The sequence below is a fragment of the Anomalospiza imberbis genome, chromosome Z (assembly GCF_031753505.1).
Source record: "Anomalospiza imberbis isolate Cuckoo-Finch-1a 21T00152 chromosome Z, ASM3175350v1, whole genome shotgun sequence".
Lineage (NCBI taxonomy): Eukaryota > Metazoa > Chordata > Aves > Passeriformes > Viduidae > Anomalospiza > Anomalospiza imberbis.
Genome location: NC_089721.1, coordinates 56,178,106 through 56,198,227, shown reverse-complemented (window position 1 = coordinate 56,198,227; position 20,122 = coordinate 56,178,106). Strand labels below are relative to the sequence as shown.

The 20,122-nt window shown below is 38.6% G+C and overlaps 1 protein-coding gene across 3 annotated transcripts in view; it reads right to left on the bottom strand.

Moving 5' to 3' along the window:
• The window catches only part of TEK (TEK receptor tyrosine kinase), a 39,033-nt gene that overhangs the window by 8,221 nt on the left and 10,690 nt on the right, over nucleotides 1-20,122 (bottom strand). The window contains exons 2-14 of one of the 3 annotated variants that reach the window (XM_068176695.1): nucleotides 17,633-17,944; nucleotides 15,754-15,864; nucleotides 12,383-12,493; nucleotides 8,458-8,610; nucleotides 7,446-7,577; nucleotides 6,149-6,289; nucleotides 5,815-5,943; nucleotides 4,692-4,846; nucleotides 4,320-4,461; nucleotides 3,788-3,949; nucleotides 2,837-2,971; nucleotides 1,785-2,078; nucleotides 220-519 (exon numbers count right to left, since the gene is read on the bottom strand). In XM_068176695.1, the coding sequence (XP_068032796.1) occupies nucleotides 220-519; nucleotides 1,785-2,078; nucleotides 2,837-2,971; nucleotides 3,788-3,949; nucleotides 4,320-4,461; nucleotides 4,692-4,846; nucleotides 5,815-5,943; nucleotides 6,149-6,289; nucleotides 7,446-7,577; nucleotides 8,458-8,610; nucleotides 12,383-12,493; nucleotides 15,754-15,864; nucleotides 17,633-17,944 (2,277 nt within the window). The remainder of the gene's footprint in view (nucleotides 1-219; nucleotides 520-1,784; nucleotides 2,079-2,836; nucleotides 2,972-3,787; nucleotides 3,950-4,319; nucleotides 4,462-4,691; nucleotides 4,847-5,814; nucleotides 5,944-6,148; nucleotides 6,290-7,445; nucleotides 7,578-8,457; nucleotides 8,611-12,382; nucleotides 12,494-15,753; nucleotides 15,865-17,632; nucleotides 17,945-20,122) is intronic. The other 2 variants (XM_068176697.1, XM_068176696.1) reach the window with 2 other exon arrangements.

The window sequence follows — 20,122 nt, the reverse complement described above, 5'->3', positions numbered from 1 at the left end:
GCCCTTTTTAGTGGATATACACAAATGGTTCATGTTGTCCCTTCATCAGTACCATGCAGTGAAATTAGAATTAAAACTTTGGTGGTGCTGTGTAGTGTGTCAGAATTAATAGCAAAAGAAAACTCAGATTAAAAAATTAGTATAATAACAATGTCATAGCTAACTAGTTTATACAACCAGTCCTGGTTTGTGCAAATCCAGTGTGATGGATTAACTAACCTTTAGTTTCTGGAAGAGTCTTCAGTTCAAACGATGTGTTCGGGTTGCTCAAGCCAATATTGTTCTGAGCATTAATCTGAACCTGGTACACAGTGTCTGGCTCAAGGCCCTTGAGGTGATATTGAGTAATGCTAGTGTTCTTTATGATAATATCAATGTGGTTGTACTCAGCCTTGCCATAAATTTTGTAGCTGATGATGATGGAGGAGATGGAATGACCCTCAGCAGCTGTCCAAGAGATGACTGAGGATGTGTCTGTGGTGTTAGAAAACCTGATGTTGTTCGGTGCAGGAGGGATTCCTGAGAACAAACACAAACACACAAGGCATTGGCGTGTACACCACTTCTTTCTCCTTTCCACAGAGAACAAAACATTTTCCTCAGTGCTTTTGCTGTTCTAAACAGAATTTTTTTTTATGAGCTATGGTAACTGAATGCAATAATTTTATGATCTTGATGGGCTGTCATCCTTGTAGCAATATTCCATACTTCCAGCAGAGGTTGGAGTGGCATTCAACATACTGTCTTGGATGAAGATACACATCCTCTGAGCTGTATGCAAGCACACCACATTTGCTCTCAGGTTAATGCAAAAAGGATTAATTTCCTTCTATACTGTATTATCATTCCCTTGTAATTCCCATGTCCCATACTTTAATTGCTTCTGAGAGCAATTACCTGTCAGGCTGTTAGAAAGAAAGGAAATTGATACCAACACTTCCAAAAATCTAATCAGAAAACCACCAGAAGGGGTGAGTGCTACACTTGCAGACTTGCAGACGTAGTCATGAATATTAAGCTAAGTACCTTCTCCTGGAAAGCAGTACCCTTATGTGTTTCTCAGTGCAGTTTGGTGTCAGAGCTCAGGAAAATGAAGAGTCCCATGACAGCCATTGATACTTCCACTAACACATGTAGGATTTCAGTGAGGGCCTCCTTACATGACCTATAAGGAGGAAGAAGCCCACCTTTCCAGTGTGTGGTAAGGGCAGTGTCACCCATCAGCCATTCAGATGGACAGCTGTTCAGATGGTGCTTCGTTCAGATAGGGCGTTTGTTGTGGTGTTGTGAAAGCACAGTGCTCACACTCAGGGAATTCAAGGGCGGTCTTCAGTGTAGCACACTTAACTACTCTTTGCTCACAGGGGTTTTACCTTGCATTGTATCTTCTCTTCTTTAAGTGCTGACTATTTCTGTATTGTCATAGCCGAATTGAGTAACAAAAGAGCTTGGAGTAGTGAACTTTGATGGCTCATCATTCTGAGGAGGAAAAAAGCGCTACTTGTGTCAGAAGCACGAGTCACACTGAAATGAAGGTGTGGATTCTCAAGCTTGTTTTTCTCCATTTAAAAGAAACCCACATTAATAGTTCCTGACAATTTCCAGTAGAATTCCTTTGGACGCTGAGCTTTCCAAATAATAGCAATAACAACCATAAGCGACCATCAGGAACTAAGTGTTACCAAAATAAAGGATTACATTTAATGTAGTCATCAAGTGACAATTAGTCTGACCACTGTGGGTAACATGAAGAATTAAACAGAAGGATGTGAATCAGCACTTACTGTCACTGAAAGTCCATGCATACAGATAGTTGCTCCATTCTCCTTGGGACCTGGTGTTCACCCGTACCCTGCACATGTATTGCTGTCTAGGCTCAAGATCTTTAATGATCAAGGTGGACATATTTCCTGGCACTTGAGTAATAACACTGCTCTTGTCACCGTTGTCATTCACGCTCTTCCTTTCCACTTCAACACGAATATCATCCTCTGTCCTCAGTGTTAAGGGATGCCATGACAAATTCAGTGATGTCATACTTTTTGGAAAGAGAGTGATACCTTCTGGTGGAGGAAGACCTTGGAAAAGCCACAGTGAAACAGGGAACAACATTTCATGTCTGGTATCTAAGCTAAAATAGGGTTACAGTTATTCCCAACCACTTGCCCCAGTTTGGGGTGACATAGGGTAATTCTCTCAGCCATCCCACATAATTTGGCTGAAGTTACATCTAAGAGGTGTTGATAGTCCCATAGTATCTTAGCAACAGATGATGTGCCAATAAAATGGCATCTTCAATGAGCTGGTGCTGCAGATGGACTTTTTAGATGTGAGAAGCCAAAAGTTGTTGTCTTGCTAGATAGGTCCTGGTGCAATCCTCATTTATTCTGTATGTATGTATTCAGTTTATTTAGTTTGGGATCTATCCTAAATGGACTAAAAACTTTCCAGCTTGTTAAAACATCTTCATTTTTAAAGTAAATTGATCTAACACTAAGAGGAAGTACTGCAAAAAAGTGATTCTTATTTCCAACTTTGTTGCATAGCCAACCAAAATGTATAAATTTTCCTTTCCTAGATCTCTCATCTCTAAATTGGGGAAAATAATAGCTCTGTCTTTTTCTGGTTTTCTTCTTTTTTTGATCTGTTTTTTTCTTTTCCTTTTTTTTTTTTTTTTAATATCCCTTTGCCTGAGATTATTTTGAAAGAGTCTACAAGGTTTTCAAGTGCAACTTTCTTTGCTCAAGTGAAAGTGTTATTACAGAGATCAGGGAACAGACAGCAAAGAAAAAGAGCTGAAATACCCCATTTTTAAGAAGCCACGGTGATCCCTTACCAAGTGCAGCTGTTGTGAAGCTGGCCTGTGGTCCAGGATGGCCTTCCCCACCTTCCCCTTGCCGACTCAGCTGAACACAGAACTGATACTCAGTTTTGGGTTCCAGATTGTCCAGTCTTTTAGTTGTGCCTTTTACTGACAACAAAAGTCAAAAGTAAGTAATGCCATGGCCCATGTTGAAATATGTTATGGAAGAAAATGTTTGGAAAATACAAGGTGAGGTACATGGGCTCCTTTTTTTTGTTGTTGTTGTTGTTGTTCTTGATTCAGTAGGATAAACTAATTAGAAGTATAAAATAGCTATTTTTAAGTTGAGCTCCAACCCATTCCAAAGGTTGCTTCATCTGCCCTTCTTTCAGGACAAAACAATACTGGTCGCTTAGTCAGTGTCCTTTCTGTACACAGATCTTGGGTTATACTGATTTAGTAACAGCTGTTTTTAAAGGTCCTGTAATGTTTCCTGTAGTATTTTAGGCTATGCATAAAATTTGAAAGGATAGCTGGAGGAGATCATCTAATTCATAAGCAGGTATCATTTTGCCTATACCATTACTGATAAATATTTTGGTAAGTTATTTGTCTCACTAGGGCCACAATGAACACGATGCAAGATGGTAAATGCCCCAGCATGTCTCCATACTGCCCACTGCTTTTGAAAACCTGTTTGCATGGGAGTTTAAAACAGATGAGTCCAATACTGAGTACACATAATCCTAAAGAAGGAGGGGAAAACCTTTTGTTCCTGAAGTGAAAATTCACTTTCAACAACTGTTGGTGTAACACATCCACATGAACATTATGTGTAGTGATAAACATTCACACATCCAGTCACAAAAGTTTTAATTTCTATGCATTGTATAGTCTTTTGAGGCTAATCAGGAACAGAAACACATGACGTTTCAGCTGGTAGATGAAGTTTGTCTTTAAGGGAATTAAAGAACATCCTCTTACCTTCCACAGACATCCAGGACAGATAACGTTTTGCTGGCTTGTATAGAAGTTTTGTTGACACAACAGGTCCATCTCCATTGTGTAACTCAGCATTGATATCAATTATGAGAAAATTATGTCCTCTGTCTGTCAGCCGTGGGGCATACTGTGGCACAGGAGGAACTGAACAAGAATGCAAGTATTAAACTAACCTTTTAGCTCCCTATATCAGTAAGACTAGATCTTTAGGAAAATGAAAGGTACTCTTCAAAACTCTTATAAAATAGATGACACTTTACGCGCTAAAGCTGACAGTTAAGATATTAAAAAAAAAAAAAAAACCTTGGATGTTCTTCTCAACCTTATCATCACACTTATTCTTTCAATATACATAATTAGTATGTTACTTATAATGGGTTTCCATTCATTTTCCAACTGTAAATATTTATTCAGGCATTTTCTGGCAGTGAAGAGAACAGAAAGCTCAGCCATGCTAGAGTATAAAGCTGTACTTAAAAATAGAGAGACAAGGACACTTGAAGAACGCTTTTACCTTTGACTGTAACTTGAAATGGTTTCTCTGCCATTCCTGCAACTGTCTGCACACTGCAAACCCAAGTTCCTGTATCTCCAGGAAGGACTCGATTAATTCTAAACATGGCTTCAGAACGATTACTGGTAGAAATTTCATCAGGCTGAAATTACAAAAGATGTACAGGACCTGAAAAATTTGGGCATTTTGAAGTATTCCAAAGATACTTTGAGATTAGTGATATCTATAATGTTCATATGTGCTGAGAAGTTCATGGGGTATCCTAGAATACCAAAATTTCATATTATGCTTGAAAACCATAGTATGCATTAACTACAGATAAAGTCAATATAAACATGAGAAATAGCAGAAAGCAATTCATCAGGAGCCTACCTTTAGGACAGTTCCATCTTGCTTCAAGAGTTTGAATTCTTCAGATTTAGGAAGTGGCATCCCTGTTGCTATACAAAATGGCTTGAACTCGACGCCAGAATTGAGTTCCACAGGATCTAGTAAGTTTACTATCTGAGGTGAAAGATCGGCTGAACCTACAGAAGACATATGTCACCCTTCCAACAGACATTTTAAAAGACCAGTTTAGGTGTGCAGGCAGTGTAGGTGTCTGGTTCCACCTTCCCTTATGTGGGCATATGCAAGAATCATGCATCACAAAGTCAACATTTTTACATTATTTTATATATAATGTGAGAAGGAACAAGCCCTGTGTTCACTCTTCTGTCTTTTTCTGATACTTCTCCTCTCTTTCTTGTTGACATTTTAAGCACAAACAGTCTAGCCATGGCAAAATCGTGCACACATTTTGTTCTGAATGTACAGTGCCTACTTGCTCTCTATTTTGTCTGTTTGTAAGACCAGAGAGATCACAACAGTATAATTTGGCTGGTTGGATCACACCCTTATTTCTCTATTTGGTTTTGTTCTTGAACAGTTTCACTTATCAGCAGTGGATTTGTCACTTTATTTATCTAGCTAAAATAACAAATGCTGAGTGCATCTGATAGAATACCTTGCCTGAATCCAATGAGACAAGGTATGTTCAGCTTTGTAAACTTAACTTTCTCCCAGAGAGAAAGAGCAGTTTTAAAATCTGGCGTTGTCTTAGTGTCTCAGTCATCACTTTCAGGTCATGAAAGTGATGGTATTGGAAAGTATGTCATGGTATAGGAAAGTATGCAGCCAGCTAAGAGATAGGTAATGGTAAAATACCATGAGTTTATACAAAAAGCTGGATGTGCAGCTTCTGTCAGGGATTAATGTTAAAATCAATCAAGTCCTATGAAGTAAAACTTGAAAATCTAATGATATCATTCTGATAAATGCAACATATAGGTCAGAGGCTTAAAAATACTGTATTGCAATGAGGCTGTACAGAAGTGTCTGTGCCCCTGGAAAATAGTGGGTAGAGCAAGAATACCAGCCTGGAGTGGTAATGCTGTACCAGCATTAAGACCTGTTTTAGTTAGACTGGGAACAACCATTTAGTACCTTACTTTACCTTTTTTTTCACATTGCGGACCATGCCATCCGAAGGAGCAGATGCAGCCCTTAAATCTGTCGCATGTTCCTCGATTATGGCAATTACATTTGAGTTTGCAATCTGACCCATAAAACCCAGGTTTACATTCTGCAAGTACATATATTACAGTTAGTGTAAAGGTGCTAGAAAATGTCTTCCAGCATTTTTCAGTCTCATTACTGAAAAAAACTTTTCACATGACTGTAAAATATATCATCTATTACTCTTCTCTGTTGTCTCCCTTCTGTATTTCCTGTGTGCAGAACATTAAGGATCCCCCCCATTCTTTTTTTTTTTTTTTTTTTTACTATACCTTTATCACATTCCAGTCCCATCCATCCTGTGGCACAAGAACAACCATATGGATCTGGTAGACAGAACATAAAGTTTCTACAGCCATAATTTTCTTTACAGGTCTCTTCACATGTTTTACCAAATGTATTAGCTCCGCAGGCTGTTGAAGGGAGAGAGGGAAAGAATAACCCAACAGCATTGCACATGAAAGAGCTAGTGCTTCTAATGATACTTCATTTAAAAAAGAAAACATGAATTTTAATTAAAAATGGCAATTTGATCATTCAAATATATTAACAACCACAGCAACTTAAGTCACAACTGTTCTAATAGTCAAGTACAGACAGCAGAAACAAACAATTTTCTCACTGTGAGGATCTGTCAGCCAAGGACCCTTGCTTTTGATCTATGGGGACACAGATTCAGCAATAAATTTTGTTTATAAACCTTTCTAATGTAAAATGGACAAGCAGTGGTATGAAACCCAAATATTCTTAGCAGTGAATTAATGCGAAACTGCTGATGTCAAGGTTTTTCTTCTAAGATAAGAGCAGCACTATTCTGGAGTGGTTTGAGTGCCAACTATTCCAACAGCTTAGCTCTAGTATTTTCAGCGTTGCAATTCAGTCAAATAAAAGGATACATATTTAGCAGTGAGCCCAAAAGATGCTTGGAGAAGTCAAGGCAATGTGATGCCAACTCTAATTTTTCCAGAATCCAAACTACTTGCCACAGACACAGATTTGCACAAACAGACATACATTGTGATGTCCCTACAGAGACAAAGCACCCTGTGAGCACATTAGCAGCTTCTTCAGAACAGCCAGGAAATCTCTAGCATATTTACTAGTGCCAATGTATTCTTAAGATGTCCTGTACTACCATGTATTTAAGTTAGTCAGCAGCACCAAGCATACTCATTTCAAGGGAATCATAGGACAGCCCTGATTTGAAGTGACCTCAAAGATCATCTGGTCCAGCCTTTTGTGAGAAAAGGCGCCTAGAAGATACTAGGTAGCATACTTTCCAAGTGCATATTGATCAAGAAGTGCTGGAAACATTCCTCTACACTGGCAACATAATCTCTACTAGGAGAAGAGAGAAAGAGATAAATTAAATCACAACTGCAAGAACAGCCAGGACAAAATTCAGGATTCATCTCACCCAACTCTGTCCTGTCTCTAGCACCAGCTGTAAATGCTGTAGCTTTCAAGAGTAAAACCAGGCACTCCTTATGATTCTTCCCTCAATAGTATGCCAATTTCTGTTACTGAGTATAAATTAATAAGAAATCACTGAAAATATTATTTACTTACCTTTCTCACATGTTTTTCCCATAAAACCTGGAGGACAGATGCATTCCCCAGTATCTTCATTACAAATGCCATTGTTTGTGCAGGAAGGGCAATGGAAGCTACAGGAAGGGCCCCATTTCTCAGCTTCACATCCTTTTATGGAAAAATAAAATTATATATTTGTTGTCTTCTTATTCAGTAACCCTTCAAGTTGTAATATTTGTTTTTAGAGCAAACAGTAAAATGCATTAAAGTAAAATCTATATGGACCCCCACATTCCTGCCAACTGGACTGTTGTAGTTAGTAAGGTAGCAGTAACTTCAAAATCCAAATTTGAGGCATTACTTTTATTTATTCACAACTCCTGGAACTATTGTGTGGATATTAATGAATGAAATGTGTGTTACCATAATAAATAATTTCTCTACAATGTGAGATATTTGAACAGCTATCTATTTTTTCACATCGATTCTATATTTTTGTCCAAGTTAACAGAATATAATATTCTTTCTATCTGATGGACATAGCAGCACGAGCAGCAAAATATATAAAATACTTATTGGAAAATATCCCAATTCATTATTTCATCCAGAAAGAAGTGAACGTTAAGAGCTAATTAAAACTAAGGTAGTTTGTGAAGTTATAATAATGTATGCAAAAGATGATGAACCTTAGGATAAGTGAGGTTTGAATACAACCCACCACAGAGAACAGGGAGACCCAGTGAAGAATTACTTCCTTTATTAATCCTTGGTGTTTGAAAAGCTGAGTTGCTGGCAAAAGAGCTAGCTGTCCTGGCAGTAGCTAATATGAGCTCAACTTAAATCTGATGGGGTGTTTTTTTTCTATCTCAGCTGTTGACATCAATATCAGATTGTACCAAAGACCCTTGGGTAAAACTTTCTTCTGACATAATCTGATAACAGCAAATGTCAAGAAAGATTTTGGTCCTTATTTGGGCACGCTATGTTTAATTTCAGATTAATTTTGACTTCTAACTATTAATCATCACCACACATTAATGGAACTTACGTCTTACAATAAGCCTCGTGTAAGCAGAAGTAAAAAGGTTTCCTCCTATATATCTCGCAGAGTAAACCCCTGCATCCTGTGGTTGGACTTGAGGGTAGGAGACTTCCAGCTCTCCTGGCACTTCATGCCTGGGCACAGAATGGATGAAGGAGCCTGAGGAAGGAGCACATAGATACCACAGACAGATGTCATTCACCCTCTAAATATAGAAATGAGCTTGCGTTGTTTACTGAAGGACAGCTGGGGCATGCTAAGCAGCAGAATCTTTTTTTTTATTAATTATGAATTTTATGACAACTCTAGCTACACTGGTTTTCCATAATTGGACAAGTGTGAGTAAAAATGAAGAGAGATCTTGAGGAGATTTAGTAGATAAACAGGACAAACAACATCACACTCATCTTTGATAAGAACTTAGTGGTTAAAAGTGTTCATTTTGTTTCTTGGTCTTTTCTGAAATAAGGGCTAACAATCTATAAGGATTCTAGGGTGGCAGGAGTTTAAGAGCAAATGCCGACCAGGTCCAATTCCATCTGATCAGCACAAAGATTTACTTAGGAGACAAAAGCAGGAAGAACTCAGCATAGCTTTATCTTTTCTTCCCAGATTTAATACATTTCTATTTCTTCCAGATTTTTTCACCAAAGACCCTTTTTATTTTATTCTAAGTTTGTTGTGCTTGGTCATACATGTTTGCTAAATAAGGCAATAGTATTTGGTCTTCTTCCATCCCTCTGGATCACCAAGTAACAACATTTGAATATTGGTTGCTGTCAAAGAGAAGTTGCATCCATTGAACTTCAGGACCCCCAGGAGTCCTTCCACTCCAGTCTGTTAGAGCAAGGCCGCTGCAGTTGGTTGATGCCAGGTCCAGCTAGATCTCACTAAAATATTTGTGCACATGCTCATCCACACTGTACAAACAAAGTCATCCACCAATATACCCACACAGCACAACTGTGATTTTATGACTACTGCATATCCATATGACAATCACTAAAATAGCTTGGATTGGAAGGAACCTGAAAGATCATCCAGTTTCGAACCTCCTGCCTTGGGCAGGGACACCTTGCACTGTATCAGGTTGCTCAAGGCCCTATCCAATCTGGCCTTGAACACCTCCAGGGATGAAGTAACCAACACTTCTACGGACAGCCTGTTCCAGCAATTTACAACACTCACGTAAAAAAAAATTCTTTCTTGTATCTAAACACACCCTTTTTTCAGATTAAAGCCATTCCCCATTGTCTTGTCACTGTCAAAAGTCCCTCTCTAGGTTTCTTTCAGCTCCATTAGTACTGGAAGGCTGCTATAGAGGTCTCCCTCTGGACTTCCCTTCTCCTGGCTGCAAATCCCAACTTGCTCACATTAACAACCCAGACAGTCTGATCTTGTTCTGATTCGCAAGCTCGAATGGCTGAATGACCATTACCAATGGTACTCTCATGAATCAAATTGTCCTCATCTTCTACATCGCCTTACAGTCACTGTTGCGGTGTGATTTCATGGTTTCCCCAGAACCCCGGTTTCTCCCCTGAAGTTGTCCTCCCAGGTGTGTCAACCACTCCTCCTTTCCCCACCCTGCCCCTGCTGAGTGCTGTCTGTCACTCCTGGCATTCCAGAAGTACACTGAGTGATTGGGCAGATTCAAAAGATGCCCCCGGGGGGCACTGGGCCATCCAGGTGTCCTCTGTCCCCTGAGACCTTCTCTCCCATACTTGGTTGGTGGGCTCCCTATCCTATGCCTCCTTCCCTCCGGGCCAGAATAAAAGCTCTGGATTAAACCCTCCATCAGAACCAACTCCTTTCTTTCACCATAGCCTTAAAGGATTCTCCGACAGCGGGAAACCTGAGAAGCAGACCCTCTGCGACAGGAGATTCCATCCTGCCACCACCTGAGCTCCAGCATGCCTGGACTTGTCCTCATGCACCCAGCTGCAACATCCCGCTAGCCAAAGGTGTCTCTGGGGTGAAACACCACAGTTACCGCTATTTGGTCCAGCACCAGGGCACATCCTGTTCTCTATATTGGCGCCTCCAATATATAAGTCACACTGAAAATACAACAACTTTTTTCCCTTTTTTTCCCTTTTTCGCTTTTCTTAAATTATTTAGAAGGTAAACAGCATCAGGCAGGATGTTTGTTGTCTGTGATCATACATACTATCAATTTGACTGTTGTAAAATTTCAGGCAGCCTAGAAATGTAAAACTTTGCTGAGGATCATAACCAAAACAGCAGAAAGACTGTGGGTCACTGTAGTCCATGACAGAACCATTCTCCTTGAAAACAGGGCCAAATTAAAAGAATGAATAATTAAGGGGATTTGTTTTGAAACTGTGGGGCATTTTCTAGTATCTTTTGAATTACAAGTTGCATAACAAATTTGACAACAAAGCATTAAGAAAGCTTTAAGTTTACAGTCTGCTAAGCAAGGCTCAATTCTTATGACTTGTTTTCCAAGATGTTATCCCAATGTCTTAAAGCAACCCTGTTTAGCAGAATCATTTCATTGTCTAGACAGCCATTGTGAGATCATGTAAGGGGAAAGCAGTCCTTGAAACAACTGAAGTGAAAGACTGCAACAGCTAAATGTAGTTGGAGAAGCCTTTTCTCTTCTTTTCCAGCTGCTGTAACAGGACTTTTCAGAAATGTTTCAACATCAATCTCAGCTGAAACATTTGACCTACTGTCCAGAGGCAATATGAGATTTTTTGCTGAATTTCCAGATGGAATCACAGCTAAGGGTGTACCACGATGTAAGTAGTCCTACTCCAACATCTCATCTGGTTCTTTTCTGAGAAACTGGTGATAGGAGATCACAAAATTTTCCTAGGGACCCTGTAATGACAAGTGACGCCAAACTTGTCTGCTGTGCCCTGACATAGCTGAGTCTGTGAAGTGCAAAGAAACAGGTATTTGTGAAAGGTTACTTTGCCTATTGCCTTTTTAAAAGACACCTTTTATCTATTTAACTCTTCCAGCCTGTTGAAGTGCTCCAGGTAATCAGTAATTGGGATTGAGGCTGACTCACTACATGAGTTCTTTGGCAGTGTGTTGACATTTCATTACCTCATCCTGCTCTATTTACTCCCTGTGTCTTGGTGGCTCACTGTAAGCTAGACTGTCTAAGATGGAGCAGAATATTACACCTGCTTCCCACAATCATAATTTGTTGTGGTTTAACAATTTGATTATGAAGGCACTGTGAGTTATAGTGACCTCTATTTTTGTATTTTTCTATAGGAGGTAGAGATAGCAACCTGCACATATTTCTAAGCCTCAAGCAGTCGCAACTCACAGCTGAACAGTGAATACATGTGATTTAGGTGCCATGCTAGATAGAAGAGTTGGTGTTACAAAATTTACAACCTGACTAACTCTTGTAGTTGAATGAAGTAAGGACTAGATTTTGTTTACAATTTTTTCTTTCTAATAGCAGAGTAATGGTGATTAATTTCTTAGCTTGAATGGCTTCATAGAAGGCAAATGGCCTCAAAAAGCCTTCTGAAGAATGCAAAGTATGACTTGAAAAACTGTAGAAATGCAATGAAAAATACACTAACTTGGTATTCACAGTGGCCCAGAAAGAAAACCAGCCAACCAACCAACCTAAAAACAACCAGGCAATTATATGAAGCGATGTAGAAGGAAATCAAAAATTAAAACAAAAAACAAAGCAGAGATATAAACAGAGGACTGGGCATTTTGTGGGAAGAGAAACAGGTCAGATCAACATATTCACCCCTTTAGGAAACATTAAATATGTGAGGAAATTCACCCCTTTAGGAAACAAATGTGTGAGGAATGATGCCTGCTAGAGCTGCACAGGATGGGCATCACCAGCCATAACTTTAAAAGACTTACTTGGCCCTCAGCTAAAACAATTACAGCAGAAAGAGAAAAGACAAGAAAGATTGAATACCATTCTTGTAGATCACTGCATCTTCTTCTTTTGATGCCATTCTGATGAAGGAGATGTTCACATGCTCTCCCTTATTTGCTGTAACAGTTAATGCCACTGGGTGGAACGAAGCTGAAACAGATGTGGTAAATCATAGTTACTGTCTCTATCTGGTCTCTGGCCTGATGGCTGAGAATGGTTTACAGCATAAGCCTCACTCAGATTTTGACACATCAATTTCTTTAGAGCATAAAGTAATTCATCAGCAGCCTCAACCTATATTTTGGCAAAGACAGAGGAGTTGCCTATACCCTGAAACAACAGATTGCCACTAGAGCCTGAAGCATGAAAAAAATGCTTCTGGCTAACTGGAAATGGTTTCTAACTAGGAACTCCAACTGGATGTAAAACATTTTCCAAAGTTTCTTTATCTCTTAAGACATTTTTAAAGCAGACTGGAAAAAGTACTGGAAACTGTATTGCAGGGAACAAGCTGTCACTGGCAAATAAATACCTAAGGTGATTTAAGTTCTCTTCTACTTAAGCTTTATAATGCAGAAATGTCAAGAGAGTTCAGGAGACCACAATCATTCAGGGCTGGGAGGAGGTGAGGCAGGATGTAGTAGGTCTGTGTTTGTGTTAGTTCACCAAATTCTGGAAATACAGAGAGTGTTGGATTGTACTAAGAACCAAAGAGAAAGAAATCATATTCACAGGCTGTGGTACTTTAACCAAAATATTCTCACCTGAAAATATTGCTTAGTGAAAATAAAAATTCTGTGTGAGAGACTGGTGTAGATCAGCCAGTTTTCCAGCAGGGAAATTTAAATTCATTTTCCTGCTTAAACAGAAAGGAACTTTTATACATTTATTTGTAGATCTTGATTAAAACAACAAAGAAAGCAGTAGATAAAAGGATTTTCCCAACATTTCTGCCTATTTATTATCTGTACTAGTGGAAAAATGTCATCAGAAGATAACTGGGCAAGGGACAGAAAAAACTCAAGAAATAGCTCTTTCTTGAAATGGTAGTTTTAATGAAACTAGTGAAATGGTAATTTTAATCACCATATTACTTTGAAACAAGTTAGAAGTTAAGGATGCTTCCTTTCATTTACTTGGAAAATTCAAAAGGAAAGTTGTGAAGTGCTTTGATGACAAATTCAAGTTTTCAGGCCATTTTTAGCTCTGAGGGTTTATGCCATATGGTCGTTTATATGTCATATGGGAAAAAATCTCTTCTAAAATTAGCCAAATTGACTTCCTAACTATTAAGCTCTGTACCTGATGAAGAATTTGATACCTCTGTACTTTCCCTCTTAGAGCACTCAGGGAAACAATGTGTTGATTTAAACCAATCCCTTTGCTCTTTCTAGATTTGAAGTTTTTTAGCCTTAAGAGTTCCTCCTGTGCAAATTCCTTCATGTAAGTCCATCTATCTTTATTTTTCCTTCTGCTGCTACCTGCCTCTCCAGCCAGGTGAGTGGGACTTTTCTGACATAAGACCCACCTGAGTTTCAGCTGAAAGGAATCCTTGAATAGCCATTCATGCTCCTAGACAGCTCCGCATTTTCAGAGGTTCCATTTCACAGCAAATATTTTAACAACAAATATTTATTTCACAGCGTATACTTTTTTAAGGAACATATATACAAGTTAATATAGGCTGTTATACAACTTATTAATAATAAAATGCCCTTTATCTAGAATTGTGACTCCTTTCTTGGTTCATTTTTACAAAATTGTTGATAAAATATTCTCTGGTTCATACCAAGAGTTGGAGAAGAAGAATTTAATGCTTGTGGCTGGCTAAAATTTGGTGGGAAAGAAATAGGATCAGAAAGCAGAGAAAAAATTTTGAAGTAACTTTTTGTCATATTTTATATGCAACAGAGCTGTAAAAAATGAGCAGACAGATGCTATATCAAAGTTTGTATGATATTCTGTCAGTACCTCCACAACATTATTTTGCAAAATCTGAGGGAGTAAAATGGATTATATTCTTGCAATAAAAGAAAGAACATTTTGATAATTTCATTACAAAGTAGAATTTTAAGTTAAAAATCAAAATGTTTGCATCACATGATGTAAAATTAGAGAAAGAAAATCTGAGCAAGAATGAAGATATTTTTATCAATCCAAGCAAACTTCTCTCCTAGGATATTATTTCCTTGAAACTTTTGACATTTTAATGTTTTATTTATAGTTGGAAACAAGACAGCTATTGAAAATGCACAATTCTTTGCAGAATGGCATTTCCATCCCCTGTGTAATTCTAGTGGTTATGCTCTGAGACTCTGCCACATATTTTCATTCTTTTATAAGTTTGATTTCAGCAGGAGTCTTCCTGCTTCACATTAAGTACGTGCATTTTTCATTTTACCTAAATACTGGTATCTACACTTAGGTCTTAGAGAAACAGAAAATTCCAATATAGAATAATGAGCTAAGTTTTCATTAGAAACGGGCAACAAAAACTGAAAGCAATTCCAACTTACTGTCAGCTCTCAAGTTAGAAGTTATTTATTAGTAACAAATGCATAATGAAAAATCATTATCTATTTAAGAAAAAAAATAATTCAACAGCTTTTGCAAAAAATTAATTGTTAGCTACAAATGATCCTAAGGGGTTTAGTTGCAGTGCTTTTTGGACCAAATTTAGTGAGACAATGCTAATTGTTTTAACAAGATATTAAATTTTTTTATTTCCATCTACTTTTCTTTGCATTTTATGCTAAACCACAGGACTTTTCTACAGGGTATTGTTGCAATGAAAAGGAATGCACACTCCCTTTTGGGCTCAGCTCCAACGTATTTTTAGATTGTGACTTGTATTACATGATTTCACATCCCAAGTGTGCCAATTCCTTATAGAGACATAACGGACTGAGCTGCAGGACAAGTGCCATAATGCTCTATTGCTAGCATCTCCATTATTGTCCCTTTGACATCTCCATGGTTGAGTTTCTGTGGGGAAAAGTCAATCACATATATGAAAATAAACATTTATTGTGTAGAGAAATTGAATAAATTGTATTTGACTAGAAGGAGAACACTGTGGTGTTTTATTCTAGAGATGTGAACTTTTACAGAATAATAATCACTCCCCATAAGAAAATAAAGCATAAACTGTTCCCTCTCATTGCATGTATGAATATTACACGTGCAACTATAATGTTTCAGTATAAATAATTCAGGAGAATGGACTTGTTACTTTCAGAATAGCAGATGGTAAAATAAATCAGGAAAATGAACCTGTTATCTTTCCATACTACACAGCAAAATTTTTCACTGTATGTCATATTTGATAATAGGTATATAATCAGGGAGATGGCAGTTCCCACTAAGTCAGTAGGGCTACCAAAATTATTAATGCTTAGTGATTGTTTCACCAGCTTCTTGCCAGGAAGATGCAAAACAGTGGCTGGGTTTCCAGAAGTGCTGCTTCTTCCTTTGACACTGATGTTGCCAGTGGGAAACTGCACATTTCAACTCAATTTTTGCTGTTGAAAAACATATTCTGCCTTTAAAATTTATGAAGACAACAACAGTAAAGTGGAAAAAGGTCTGTTTTTCAGGTACATATGCTTTGTCAAACCCCACAATCTTTCCTTAACCTCTTTCTCCACTTTCTGTGCACTTTAACAGCTATGAGAATTTCTGATGTACCTCTCTCTCACCCATCTAATCTGATTAGATTATATGCTTTCACCTGAGGACCTGCTAGTTTGAATTTTGTTAGCGAAAATTTTTGCAGAGAAAATCTGAGAAAGGGATTCAAACCTAAAAATTAATCAAAGAAACCTACCAATTGCTATTGTGAATGCTACTTCAATTTAGAACATCTGTCAGATAAGAAGGCTTCAAAATTTTATTACTTAAAATTCTCTGCTCCTAAGCCCACAGATACCAAGTGGAAAGAACTGATTGATTCAGAAGACATTTTTCCACCCATGCACGTTGCTCTACAACAGAACAGCTAGAAATGTGCTCAGCTTGCTGGCAGACTGCCACAGGCAGGGTCACTGACATTCCACGGACTGTTATCTTATCTCCTCTTCACTGCAGCCTCCTTTGAAACAATGGAGTTGTCAGTCTGCATCTGCAGATCTTCCTTGGTGACCAATCCACTTTTGGTCAGAGAAAACAAGCCAAAGAAAAATGTACTTGTCCTACTCAGCTTGCTTCCAACCTACCCATGTTCAATGCAATGATAATAGACACTAGCTGCAGATCTTACGAATGAAAAAAATCTCCTTTTATAAATTTGTTATGTAATTTCAGGACATAGCAACAACAAAAATTGCTGTTACTAAAATCTTATAAAGAAAAATTAAAGTTGTCAAGTGTCCTTACAGACCAGTTGTCATGGCACAAAGCATTAGCAGTACAGTAAAATCTATTTTAAATCATCAGTTTTGAAAATGTGATTTGCTGCAGAAAATTACTCAGAATTTCTTGTGCCTTTCAGTAGTTTATGGTTATCTATGCTTTGAAAATTGTCCCAGAAGTCTAATGATGTCCAGAAACAAGAGAAATTTTGAACATGCAGAAACGCAACCTAATGGACCTTAGAAATCTCACCTTCTTGTCCCAGTATATCCCTGCACATTTGCTTTTACTACTGTGCATAGCCTAAAACCAAAATCAAATGAATAGTGAAATCTGTAGTGGACTTTTCTGAATAACCTTCTCAGATTTTGGAAAACTTCTCTGGATTTCCTTTCCAGTGCTGAGAGGGGTGCCCTTTTTTTTTTCCAGACTAACACAGACTATGCAGATCCAGTGCTGCTGATCTATAGTTTCACTAAACCTTAGGCAAAGCAATTATTTTCTGGGCTCAGGTTGTCCATTTACTTAAGAAAGATAGAATAGTGGTCAGACCTGTCAAACTTTTAAAATGGAAACCTGTTTGAAATCAAGTGTCTGGCATGCAAGAAACCCAGTGCAGGAGTTGCCATGTATGTTATTCCACAGGGTCAGTGAGGCCATTTTAATTGCTGACTTTGTGTTCCTGGCAGTAGTCAGACACAGGCAGAATACTTACAGATGTCTGACTAACTTCCACAAGGAAATGACTAGCACCTAATACCAACCAGTTTCTCTGCATTGTAGAAAAACGAAAAAGGCCTTGAACCAAGTCTATTTTTATTGACTCAGGACTGCCTTGCCTGGTCTGGGGCCATGTTGTGCCCACTTGCGTCAGCCAGGGGTAGCTGCCAGTCTGCAAGCAGTGCCGTGTCAAATTCAGATCTGACCACTATACTGTACCTCCCAGTGGCATCTTCATGGTATGTATCCTTGTCACCTCATCCTTGAGTTTCCCTTCACAGTAATATGCTCCAATAGTTTCACTGGCCTGTTCCCTCTTCCACACCACTGTTTTGGCTGCTGCTCTTTTGGAATCTTCATTAACTTCCAGTGGTTCTCGGTGCTGGTTTGCCACATCCTCCTGGTCCCGGCCTATTGTGATAGACTCACGGGAACGCCATTTGGAAGTGACACATATAAGTGATGTCTCGGAGTTGCCCACCAGAGGGAAGGAATTGATTAGTATGAGGTCCAGTGCCGCTTCTACTTTACCTAAAAAAAAACAAACAAACATAAAATTAAAACAAAAAAATTACTGCAGAATTTGATGTGGCCGATCAAATCACCAGATAAACTGGTGTCACCCAGTGCTCAGGGTTTTTCTGGCTGGTGCTGTGCACAGCGTTCATGCAAAACTGGCTGAACACAAGTTAAGTGTTCTGCTACAATGGCTTGAGGATTTAATTTTTATGACACAAACAGATGGAATTTGCTCTTCTTAGAAAAGGCAGTACGTCTTGCAAACATGTTGAATTTCTTTCAAGAGCTGTTGTAGAAGCCCGAGGAAAACCATAGGTTGCCAAAGCAGATAGATCTGTGTATAGTTAGACATGCACGTAAATGCCTCAAGTATGGTGCTTTTCTGGTAACAGAATTGGTGCATGATAAGGTTTTCAGTTTAATAGTGTTTCCTCAATCTCCTTCACATGGATTTAGTACGTATAAACTGATGCAAAGTAGTTATGGCTTTCAGTTATAGGAGATGGTAGTACTTTTAACACTTGGGATAGTTTTTTGCAGCTGCTTTATGAATTTGGACAAATTATTTCATAGTCAAACATATTAAATATTTGAAGCCCTAACAGACACTGGCAAGACCCATGGCACAAAGCAACTTATGCAAAAACTAAAAGCAAGTTGGGACTGCTAGTTAAGTGAGGTCAGGTTAAAATCACTCAAAATTGCTTCTTTTGATCCATAGGACTGCCAGAAAGACATAGAGGTGAAAGTTTCTTTGAAAATGAGAGATACAAGCCTAATTAAAATCTCCTTTAGCAGAGTGCCACAGTTTTAGCTGTTCAAATGTGCATAGTTGGGAAATTCAGCTTTCCTATAATGAATAATTGGCAAATAATAGGCGTTTCCCTTTATTTTTTAAGTTCAGGGTAAGGAGAAGGGAAACACTAACATTTTTTCCAGCTGATTCAGGAAGAATAATTGATTTCTTTTATTCATCACATCTATTTTCCTGATTTGGATACAAGTATATTTTGTATTTACACAGAGAGACCTAATATTTGGTGCCGGTCAGCTTCCAAATGTTCTCTGATAGGAAGGAAGGGGTATAGTCTTAGATAAGGAAGGTCAAAAGGTCGTAGTGCTGACTGCAGTCTTTGCGTGTGTCTCTGCAGTGCTCTGGGCCAAGGGAGGAGGTCCTCCTCTGCTTTCAATGCAGGCAACCACTCTGGGGACTGAAGTATCTTGACAGCACATTGACACTCACCACACCCAACCAGTCTTCCACAGCCACCACCCTTTCATGTGCCAGCCCAGATAATTTGCAGTTACATAATGGAGAAATGAAACTTTCTGGAAACCTTGCAATGAACATTAAAGTAAATATTGCATGAACGTGCAGGTCAATAACGTCAGTTCATCCTGCTGCATGTTGCAAACATTAATCCTTTGAACAAAGTTAAAGAGGTATGTGATAAAAATGAGGCCAATTCACACATTCATTTTGTGGGACATTTGTCTCAAGGCTCTCAGTTTTATATGAGGAACATTTATGCTTTTACTATGGATCTGATGCATCAGCCAAAGGCCAATATAGCTTAACAATCACCAGCACTGAGAGCAGCTTCAGATCAGCAAGGATCACATGCCAGGTAGAGATATTCTTAAAATCACAAACTGCAAGATCCTGGCTTCTGCAAACTTTTGTGAACCTCAGAATCAAATCTGAATTCAAATTCTGTGACTTGACATGTTTGCATTTAGGTCAGGCCCAGTGCTGGAGAGCAGAACTGAAATATTTTTTTCTGCCTGGCAGCCACAGGGCACAGAATTAGAACTGCCTTTCCAATACAAAGGTGTGGGCCCAAGGGCTGGTGTCCTTCCGAAGACAGCTGGTCATCCAGGCCTCCAGTTCCATTTTCCCCAGCATTTCTCCATTCCTCTGACTTCCACCAAAGATTGAAAGGTGAAAATAACACCTCTTTCTTCCCCTGAACCTCAACCTTTTAATACCCTGAGAAAAAGCAGTATGAGAAGCCTGAATTTTGAGGATCAGCTTTCATGCTGCCTTTGAGCCACATGCAAAGCAGCTCTCTACCAGATTCAGGGTATTTTCTGCCTATTTTTTTCCTTGTAGTAAATTCATGCAATAAAGGTGTAGAACAAGTAGGCATATTGCTTTTTTAAACTTGAGAATATTCTGGGTGAATCAAA